Genomic DNA, 11,180 nt, shown 5'->3' with positions numbered 1-11,180 from the left:
CACACACACATATATATATATATATATATATATATTACTTTGGTTTCTTTTGAGTCTTTTGAGGATATGTTTTTATTCAAATTAATTCTACACTGAAAAAAAAGGTTGTAAAACAGTTTTCATTCAGGAATTACTAGTAAATTTCACAAATAATTACAAAAATTATAAAATATATATATATGACAAGTAGTACTGAAGGAACTAAAACAAAAACTGAATTAAATTGTAATAAATATAAAAAAAAAACAAGATGACAAAAACACACAAAAGTACTAAAACATTAACTAAAATTAACATGAGATCCGATAATATAAAAATAAAATCTAATTCAGAATACTAACAAAAACTCTAATAGCAGCTCAATGAAACTAAAATAACATTTCCCTCATGTTGTTCCAGACCTGTATGACTTGCTTTTTTTGAAAATCCCAAGAAAGATTGCTTATATTCCATGGACAAAAACTGTTTTTCAAAATATCTTCGTGTGTTTCACGTAGTCAAGAAAGGCATACAGGTTTGCAATGACATGAGGGTGAGTAAATGATAACAGCATTTTCATATTTGAGTGAACAGTTTTTTAAGGGATTCTAACAATACACAACTGCACTTTTTAATCATGAATCACAAGTAACAACACATGCAGTACTATGATGAAAAGCAATAGGATATAGCACATCTTTGGACATGCTGTCAAATTGCGGCACACGTTTTGATACCAAGTGCGATCAAACACACAAGCACACTCTCTCTCACACACACACACACACGCACAGCAGAAGAGATGAGAAAGCGGCTTTAGTGAACCAGATGCTTCAGGCTGTGCATCAAAGCCTGGTGTCCTTACAGAGCTTTCTCCTGTCTCTGTGATGGAGTGGCCATCTTTAACCTGAACTCACTCAGGCTGACTCATAATACATGCTGCCTCTCAAGATATCACTGAGATTGTCACTAATGACATTCCGCCTGTCTGCTTCATCTTACAATTCTCAAGGTCTGTCTTTGTCTTAGTAGTCCATTGTTCAACACTTTTCCTATCAGTATTGTTTCATCTTTCTTTTTTATTTTTCTCTTTTCAAAATGTTTTTTTTTTTTTAATACCGATCCTCTTTGTGGGTTTCTTGTTCATTGTATTTACAGAAATAAAATAGTACAGTTATTATAATGTATAAAAAGACCCTTCAAGCTTTATCTACTGTATATGCTAACTCTAGCTATAGCATTACTGCAATTGCTTAAGATGAAAACATTTAAACAATATTTATAACCTTTAAAACAGATTTTTATTTATAATAAATGTACTTTTATTACTTTTAATTTACTTTATTTTTACATAATGTTTATCTCATAGATAAGGACATTTTCTAAATAATGTTTTAAATTTTATAAACGCCAGTACATTCCTGCTTGACATATTTGAAAGTTGTGCACCTGGTCACTTCACTACAACCCAGCACATGCAATTTATAACAACAACAACAACAATATTAATTTCTCCCTATTATAATTATTATTTTTTTTTTACATATGTGTTGTCTATGTAATAAATAAACAGAAGACTGAATATTTAAATATTACCATAATAATCTGTTTTGTATATGAACATACACTTGGATTCTGTGCTGTTCTTGAATTCTGAAATTCCTATTTCATACCTGAAACTATGGTTTCTTTTTATAAACAATAAGAAAGTATAGTTTTAGGTATAACAATTGTTTAAAATAATAATAATAATAATAATAACAACAACATATACACACACACACACACACACACACACACACATATATATATATATATATATATATATTACTTTGGTTTCTTTTGAGTCTTTTGAGGATATGTTTTTATTCAAATTAATTCTACACTGAAAAAAAGGTGGTAAAACAGTTTTCATTCAGGAATTACTAGTAAGTTTCACAAATAATTACAAAGAAACAGCCAGTAACACATTGATTTAAACATAATTTTTACGTGAAATTAAATGTTAACCAGTAAGACTGAAATAGTATATTCTTGCAATACATACTCAAATAATCTTTGTTTTATTTAACCTAGAAAATAATAATAATAATAATAATAATAATAATAATAATGTTTTTATTATTTTATGTAATGTTTTCCTTTCGTATATATAGCTTTTCTGTCACTCCACAAAGCTGATTATAGGGGATCCACAATTTCTTTCCTTTTCACACTGTTCCTTACTTCCATATTAACACAATTCATTACTGTCCCTTGGAAGGCAGAGCTCTTTTCATGTAACGTATGATCCGTCTGGTTCAAAAATACTACGTTTCGTCTTTTTGGTCAGCAGCCAAAACAACAGCTCCTTCAACGGTCAGCCATAAGACCACATGCCAAATGGAACTACATCAATACAGTTCTCCCTCAAGTCTTCGAAAGCATAGTGCAATACTAGGTTGTTCAGTGAGAACAGCAGGAGCGCAGTAAAAGAAGGTCGGATAGGTTATACAAAAAAGAAAGAAAAAAATCAGTATATTTAGCAAACTAATTTAGAACCATCTGCTGCACAGCCTCAGCTTTGAGTAAGTCACCCTACATCAAGTTGCATCGCTAAACCTCGGCTTGGATTCTGTTCATTTGCTTTCTTTCAAAATGCACTGGGGAGTACAAAATAGCTGATTTCCAGACAATTGTGCATCTGCTAACTTCTGGGTACACTAATTCTGCCAGATTTCCCCTTCAAATGCATGCCTCCGGACTGCGCTTGACACATGATATTTGCACTTACAGATGTCTTTCTCTCTCTCTCTCTCTCTCTGTTCATCTCATTCTCATTTCCCTGCTGTGTTTCATAGTCATATGTCAGTCTTACCTAAATTGTTTTTTTTCTTTGATTTTCAATACGATACAAAACAATGGTACCAGGATCTCAAGGCAGCACATATATACTAGGATCTAAGTAGAAACAAGGCATAACAGAGATTAAAAAAAATAAAATAAAAAAATAAAATAAAATAAAAAGCTTTTTTTTGCCTTAATAAAGAATTAAGTCCCAAAAATAAGACCAAGTGCACCAAAAGGATTTACAACAACAGTAGAGCTCAAAACATATACAATCAGAGACATGGTAAACACAGTTTCCAATAATCTTTTGTATTTTGTGTTGGGGAAACGTTTGTGTAGATAAACTTACCTAAATTGTTTTTGATGGTGAAATTGGGATTGTTGAGCATCTCCAGGCGGTAGTGGAAAGTGTGTCCCTGGGAAGGATTGTCTTTGTCCACAGCGCTGATGGTTTGAATCACCTGTGGACACAGACACAAAGAGAGGGACCAGTCATCCATTACTCTATTTTTGACATCATATCGGGCCAGACACTGACAGCAGCCAACACGGGATGAAAAATCTGTCCAATTCACTCATAAAAGTAGAGACCCTAAGCTAAGGGGCGCAGGCTTTGGCAGCCCACTTTTCGGTGCCAAGTCCATCTATATATCTGCCACAACCTGTTCAAGACATGTTCTTTTTCTTTATGATTTACAGCTCGCTGAAAAGCGGGACCCAGCCGTCCAGGCCATTCTTTTCCCCACATGGATGGAGAATGTTCTTACGGTGACTGTGTTAGAGGGCGGAGGATGAGGAAGTACATACTGATACTGTTAGTCACAGACACTGCATGTCGGCTAGAGAGATGCAGGCTCTGACCGGGCCTGAATGGATCTGATTGTTTTCATTTTCTGCAAAGGAAGAGAGAGAGTGAGTAGCTAAAAAAGGCCACCCAGGTGTCTCTTACTTCTCTCTCTTAAATCAGTAGGCTATAATTTACCGTGGCTGATCGTTATGGAGGAGCTGTGAGAGGCAGATGCTGCTGGCGGGCCTGATTGATGCCCTCTTACCTGTCCAGGTTTGCCGTTTTCACAAAGGAAGGCTTCGTACTCGGTGGCGAACTCAGGGGCGTTGTCGTTTATGTCCAGCACTTTGATTGCCACTGTGGCTCTGGAAATCTGACTGTGGTTTCCTAATTCGAAAAGAGACAAGCTATTAAAACACTGAAAACAGAAGTACAGCGGCCAAATATAGAAGGGAGCTATTGCAAATCCCAGGTAAATACAATGACCCAGTTATTTTCAGTCTCTTTCTGCCTCACACCTATTTCTTTGTCTCTCTTCCTCTCCTTTTTTTCTCCCATCCTCTGGGTTGATTGAGAGACAGATGAGATGCAGCATCAGTCTGAGCTTTAGACATTATCAACTATGCAAAACAGGATTACGGTTGGAAAAAAAAAACACATTCAAAGTGCTTTTGAAATCCCCTGTACAAGTGCATGTTTTATACATGAAGGTTAAAAAAATTAATATTAATAAAACGGTGGCAGAAGACAATAAAGGGCAATTTAATTAGAGTAACTTTTCATTGAAATTATTCATTGGCAGTAATTCACAGTCCCTTTTGAGGACCCATGTAAATGATTGTATTTAATTAGGGTTGCAACCGCTGACTTTTAAAGCAATTATCTATTCGTTTGGCTTTAGCACATGACATGGTACCTTAACAGCTTACTGGTAATCCAGGGCATACTGCTGTAATGTGTGACACTTAGAACAGCAAACAGCATTTGAAATGCATTTGACCTGTCAATTAATTTCCCACCTTGATTGAAAAAAAAAAGCTTATGAAAAAAAAGCTTATGCGCCTTGACCAGACATTTCAACATAATGCAGTAGCTCAGACTCATATTCACAGCCATGCTGTACAGATATTTCTGTTTAAATACTGTTTCACCAGAGGCAAAACCAAAAAAAATAAAAAATCCAGATTTGTTGGTCATCATGTTAAAACACTGAGCAAAAACATTTTACACGCTTAACTTCACATGCAATGTTGCTATGTGAGGAGCCCTTAAAAAAAATCAGTTTATTCTGCTCTTTGAGCTCAAAGACATCTTATGTTAATTGTATATTTTTTCCTGCTCCAGGGAAAGATTTTTGGCTCCAGTATCTGCATAATGTAGCTGTACATGCCAATCAAAATTAATCTCAAGGTTTATGGATGGCTTGTGCAGTGTTTATTTCTGGTCCACAGCTTGTGTTTAATAAGGTCTTTATCCAGTCAACAGATGTTATTTTATCTGCTATGTACAGCAAACAGCTCTGGCGTGAATAGAAGTTAGATGTCCATCTAATTTACTGCTGAGCTTTTTAATTCTGTTAAATCTCTGTCTTCGGTTTCTGAGAGGAAACTTTAGCACCTTAAAATCTGTTGACAGTAAATTAGTACCTAGGTATAAGGTAAAGCTTCTATTTCATTAGCTGTTATGGTTCATTTACAGTTAGAACGCAGGTTTTGACCTTTTTATCTTGGTGCCTTTTGACATGTTGAATATATACCTGCATTTGTTTCTCCATTGTAAATCCTGTTACATAATTAACAAAGATGTTAACTGTGATGTGAAATTTTTATTGGTCTGAAGTGCCTCTACACAGATTTTAATGATCTCTTTGCACATTACTGTAATGATCTCTTTGATATTGTTATACAATCATTTTGAAACATAAAACATTTCATGTTTCAATCAAGAAGAGGAAGAAAGGAAAACTGTACTTACGAACTTCAGTGGCTGTCACGGTGATATTGTGCCACATATCCGTCTCTCTATCCAGAGGTTTAGCTAATGTGATCTTCCCGTCATCGACATTGATGTTAAACTGCCTCTCTAAATCAGTGTGTCTATCAATAAAATACCTGTAAAAGAAAAACAGAGAGCGAGAGAGAGAGAGAGAGAGAGAGAGAGAGAGAGTAAAATCATTTAGTATATGAGGTAAAATGGTCCAAAAAAAGTATATTTTCAGTTGTTTCTAATGTGGATTAATACAAATTCTGTAAAAAATAAATAAATAAATAAAACATATATTAGAATATTAGAGTCAATGGCTGACATAAAGCAACAAAAATTTACCCAAAATATCATATTAAAATAACATTGTAAAAATACATTTTAAATGCCATGATTAAATCGTTTCAATCATTTTTTTTCTGAAGACATACTTTTTGTCATAGTTCAAAAAAACAAACAAACAAAAAAAAAAAAAACAGATTTCATGCAGAAATATAACATTTATATTCAACCTAGTTTATATGCACCTACAATTTACTAATCTTTGAATGATCAGGGTAAAGTCTACTTCGGCATTCTCTCAAACATGAGTAGGAGGTATAACTTTTAAGAAGGCCCCAGTGGATGAGGAATGGGTTGTAAATTAAATAAAAAAAATAGTAATAAAATAAATGAAAAAATAAATAAAAAAGAAAGAAAGAAAATTAATTGGTCTGGATAGTGAATGTGAGGAAAATGTTGAGCCATTGTAGAGATTCTGAGACTGAGGGTGGAAGTCCAGGAGGAGTGCTCTACTGCTGTGCAGGCAGCCAGACAGCATTCCCACCTGGGAACAGTCTCCGGGAGGCTGAGTGGATTTCAGTCAGGCTCTGACAGCTCCACGTACCACCGAGAGACAGACCCTGAAATGTTCTGCTATGTGTCAATCAAACTGACAAAATTACAGTGGGGAATGAAGTGGGAGAAAAAAAAAAGAGAAACAAACAATCAAATCTGTAATTAATTATTCCATGGGTTTTTTTAAGGGTGTAAAAAAATAAAAAATAAAATAAAATAATTCAAAATGTCAATGGCTCAAAGATTATTTTGATTAAGTATGTAGTAAAATACCTTGTTTTTCATAGACAGACATTTCTGAATAACAAACATTAATAATAATAATAACAATAATAATAATAATAATAATAATAATTATTATTATTATTATTATACATTTGTCAAATGTATACATTCAAATATTTTTGATATGAAGTGCATGTTGTTGATTAGTATTACTCAGCGGTGCTACTTGTTTATATAATTATACTGCAGTCTGAAGACTAATGTAAAGTGTGACAATTTTATTAATTTACATTAATGAAAAAGATGAAGAAGAAGAAGAAGAAGAAGACGTATGTGATGGCATTAGTTTTTAATAATACTATTTTTTATTTAAAAATCTGTTTTCTTTTTTTACTAAAAAAGCACAGGATAGAACATCTTCTCTAGGCCTTTTGCCATGTAGTTATTATGTCAGGTAAAAGAGTAATTAAGAGGACTTTCACAGAACCACAATTTATTCTACTGTTCCAAATGTTTTCCAGTAGGCTGCACCCTGTAAATGTGCAGTAACCAAATCAAATGACTCTGCCTACTCTAAGTAAAGCGTACATCAGTATAACACAATTGCCATCAAGAGCAGCCACCATGTATTAGCATATGCTAGATATCAGGTGCCACAACAAGATCTGGAGCCAGAGGGATTTCTGTCAGAGAAGGTTAAAATATCCCCACTGATTACACCCACACTTCTTTTGACAGATAGACAATACTCCTAACAGGGCTAATATGAACGTGGACACAGCTTGGCACCATTTGATGCACGTCAGTTTCACAATAACAAGAGAAATCCTGAAATCAGAGAGAGAGAGAGAGAGAGAGAGATATGGGGAGGCTGAAGGTAGGAATGGTCTGAGAGGTCAGACTGATGTGGAAAAATGTTTCTGTGAATTACTGTTTCCATGTCGAGCTGTGATTAAAACTGATATTTTCATTTTACCAGAGTCCTTTAAAAGCCAAAAATGTTTTTTTTATTTATTTTATTTTTTTATTCTTGCCCGTTTCACCTTGATTACTTCTATTGATGTGACAACCACATCGATGTGCACAATTAGCTGTATTCAAGCAGAAATGTTGTAATTTGAAGTGAGGTCTGGTTATCTTATTTCTCTATGAAATTCATCATGGGCTATTTGCCAGATAAAGTCAGTCATCTTTTTATTTATTTTATCTGGTTTCTTATTTACAAAGTGGCTTTTACCCTTTAAAATGACTTCAACCCTTCTGCTCCGCTTGGGAAGACATGCAACTTTACCACTTTATGGTTCAAAATTCAGCAAAAAAAAGTCAAACAACCCAAAATCATTTGATCACATTAGAAAAGATAATTCATCCCTTAATGCTTAAAATTACCTTGTCATGTTTAGCTTAACACAATCTACTCAATGCCCTCAGGATAGAAGTAATGCATCTTCCAAATTACACAAACATGTGTACGAAAAGCCTGCATGTCAGACCAATGGGTGCACAAATGCGAATGATAGCAAGGAAAATGCATTCTAAGCCAGGAAGGATATTAGAAAGAAGGAAAAAACAAAAACAAACAAAAAAAAACATTCCACCTTTGAAACAGCAAATGCCACAGATTTTCTTCCTAATAAATTAATTCTTTATCTTCAATCACTAAGCACAGATGTCTCGTTTAAATCACTCTGAAATGATTATACGTAATATTTTGAAGTAAAAGCCAAAGAAAAGAACTATGACTTACAAAGCGACATAAACAAGTGCACTACAATGTAGAACAAACAGCTCTTGTGCAAAAGAGAGACATCAACATTTGAGGACATGGACATTGGATTTCTGTTTTCAAATGAAACTTGAATTGGACTTGAATAGCTTTATTTCAAATATTTCTGGAATGCCTGGGGTGATTTTGTAGAGGAGTGCATCGGTTTCAGTGACCTGCATGGTGCTGCGTTTAAAAAAATAACCGCATTCGTGTGGACAGGGCCTAAGAATGATTAAAATTAAACATGAAAATAATTCCCATTTAAGACTTTTTTTAATGGCTGAATGATTTGGGGAAAAAAAGGGTGTTCACACTCTTTACAATCACCAACACAAACCTCTTTCATTCACCATACAGTGAACAGAGAGAGGGGGGGAGAGAGAGAGAGAGAGAGAGAGAGAGAGAGAGAGGAGAGAGAGAGAGAGAGAGAGAGAGAGAGAGAGAGAGAGAGAGAGAGAGAGAGAGAGAGAGAGAGAGAGAGAGAGAGAGAGAGAGAGAGAGAGAGAGAGACTATATTAACTATAAATCAGATGGATTCATGTGGAGCAGCATTTACTGTGAACTGAGCTGCTAAAAACACACAGGATCATGACTTGCTTATGTGTAAAATAGCACAGTGCCACACTTCACTTTGAAACACGCAGAGCATGTATTTAATTAAAACACAGCCTTAGCAATGTAATAATCCCACTAAGCCATTTTGATTTCAATTTGATATATTGTGCAGCTCTAGAATAAATATATCACACACACGAGAGCTCTCACTTGGTGTAAACTCGATTGCAGCGTTGAAACCCAATCTCTGATTTCTCCCCTGCTCCCAGTTCCCAGTGTAATTACACAACCTGTTGCATGTTGTCCCTGAAACATTGCAAGTCACTGGAGAATTAATGAAATGCTAGGTTGGACTGAGATAAATTGGCTGTATAACCTATACTGAAGGTGCCCTTGTAATTTTTCAAGTAGGAAGTCACAGAAGTGAAATACATCAGTGAGAGGAAGGGGAGGAATCTTATTGTGTCATTGTCCTATCTCTCTCCCTCTCTCTTTCCCAGTACAACCAATTCTGTGGAGGTGAGAGCTCCATTTAGTCTGAATGCAAATGCACTTCTACAGGCAAATTTCATCAGCAGCATTTAATGGCTGGTAGGATGCAGTAGTGAAGGAGCACTTGGATATTAGATTGATGTAGACGCTTGAGTTTGATCTTCTCTTGGTTTAATGAAGGTTTTTTTTGGCCTAATTTCGCCAAGGAATACAACAGAGCACCAGACCTCTTCTGACAAGGTCACATGGGCTAGAAATGATTGCCTTTACCTGACTTGGCTGTGTGTGGTGTCCTGGTCTCTCGCCGCTACCGCTCCTATGACTGTGTTGATTGCAGCATTTTCATGCACGTCAAAGAGATAAGTAGACTTTGTGAAGACAGGGGGTTCATCTGCGTCCTCAACGATGACTTTGACCATGGCTTGGTCCATGTATGGCCCACCCGTAATCGAATCGGCACGTATGTTCGTCGCCACCACTGTTAGGTTGTAGGATTTTTTTGACTCAAAGTCCAGAGGCTGGAAAACAGAGAGAAAAATAGAGATGTTTATTATTAATGGGCACAAAAACAAAGACAAACAGTTTCCTGGTTTTAGCGGACTCAGTTTGCTGGGCTTGCAGGTCTGACTATAATTGCACCGGCTTCCTTCCACCTTGCAGTGGCTAAGATTTAAGCTGCTGTGAGCCCAATAGCAGGGTGAACAAAAATAATATTTAGTAGCAATAACCACACTTTCACCTGGAGCGTGGGATGTTATTAATTTGTGGCAGAGACAGCATGTGTTTTGGATTTAAACGAGGCTGCAAATAAGGTTAATCTAATGGAAACAGAAGGACTGCATTGCAAATTGTTAAGAAATCAAGAAAATTACGATTTGTATGTTTGTGTTGTATGAAAACAAAATTGATCCTTGCCCACAATTCCATGACATTACCATTGTTAATGTATTCTCCGAGGCAATTATCCAATGGTGAGATATTATTGAAGTAGCAGATAAAATACAATTTGGGAATTATTTGTACTCCAGGATAAATATTTGTGATTTCAGTGTGGAAAAGGCCCCATGTTCACCCCACCTGTGTACATACATGCTACAGTGAAGAGAACTTGACACAGAGCACCGTTTTATTGCCAGTACCTCCTCACGATTTTCATCTAGTAAAAATGTCATGGTTTTTACTCTCCTTGTTACTGGCTGATACCACTGCATTCCGAATCACATCTCCCTCTACCTCATTTGAACTCGAAAAAGGGCTCAAATCCCCCCTTTGCTCTTTTATTGACAGAAACTAAAGTAGACCTGACCACTGAAGTACACATGAAAAAGAAACAGGCTCTAGGAATTAGTAGAAGTGGTAGAATGAATAATTTGCTTATGTTATCAAAACAAAAAAAAAAGCCTCTATCCCACAGGGGAGGTCAGGAGGACACTGGAGCTGGGCTGAGAGCAACCCCAGCTGGGGAGGAGTTCCTCTATCAGCACGCTTTGAAGTCAGTGCGGCTGACAGCAGGGCACCCGGATGAGAACATTCCATGTACCTCTGTCTGCTGCAGTCATCAAAGCTTTTGGGAGGATTTTATTTCATTTTATTTTCACCCCTCCCTTGCTACTACTGTCATGTCGAGACAAAGAGGAAAGAGTAAATACTCAAAAGTATTCTAGTCTTGTCTTGTCTGTTATTTCACTGTATATATATATATATATATATATATATATATATATA

At 35.8% G+C, this 11,180-nt stretch overlaps 1 protein-coding gene across 1 annotated transcript in view; it reads right to left on the bottom strand.

Moving 5' to 3' along the window:
* The window catches only part of cdh8 (cadherin 8), a 91,964-nt gene that overhangs the window by 2,769 nt on the left and 78,015 nt on the right, over positions 1 to 11,180 (bottom strand). Inside the window, exons 6-9 of the mRNA XM_016443057.1 lie at positions 9,726 to 9,973; positions 5,570 to 5,706; positions 3,861 to 3,982; positions 3,158 to 3,269 (exon numbers count right to left, since the gene is read on the bottom strand). Coding sequence (XP_016298543.1) covers positions 3,158 to 3,269; positions 3,861 to 3,982; positions 5,570 to 5,706; positions 9,726 to 9,973 — 619 coding nt within the window. The remainder of the gene's footprint in view (positions 1 to 3,157; positions 3,270 to 3,860; positions 3,983 to 5,569; positions 5,707 to 9,725; positions 9,974 to 11,180) is intronic.

Source organism: Sinocyclocheilus anshuiensis, unplaced genomic scaffold (genome assembly GCF_001515605.1).
Source record: "Sinocyclocheilus anshuiensis isolate Anshui unplaced genomic scaffold, SAMN03320099.WGS_v1.1 scaffold1281, whole genome shotgun sequence".
Taxonomy (NCBI): domain Eukaryota; kingdom Metazoa; phylum Chordata; class Actinopteri; order Cypriniformes; family Cyprinidae; genus Sinocyclocheilus; species Sinocyclocheilus anshuiensis.
This window is presented reverse-complemented; position numbering and strand designations above follow the sequence as displayed.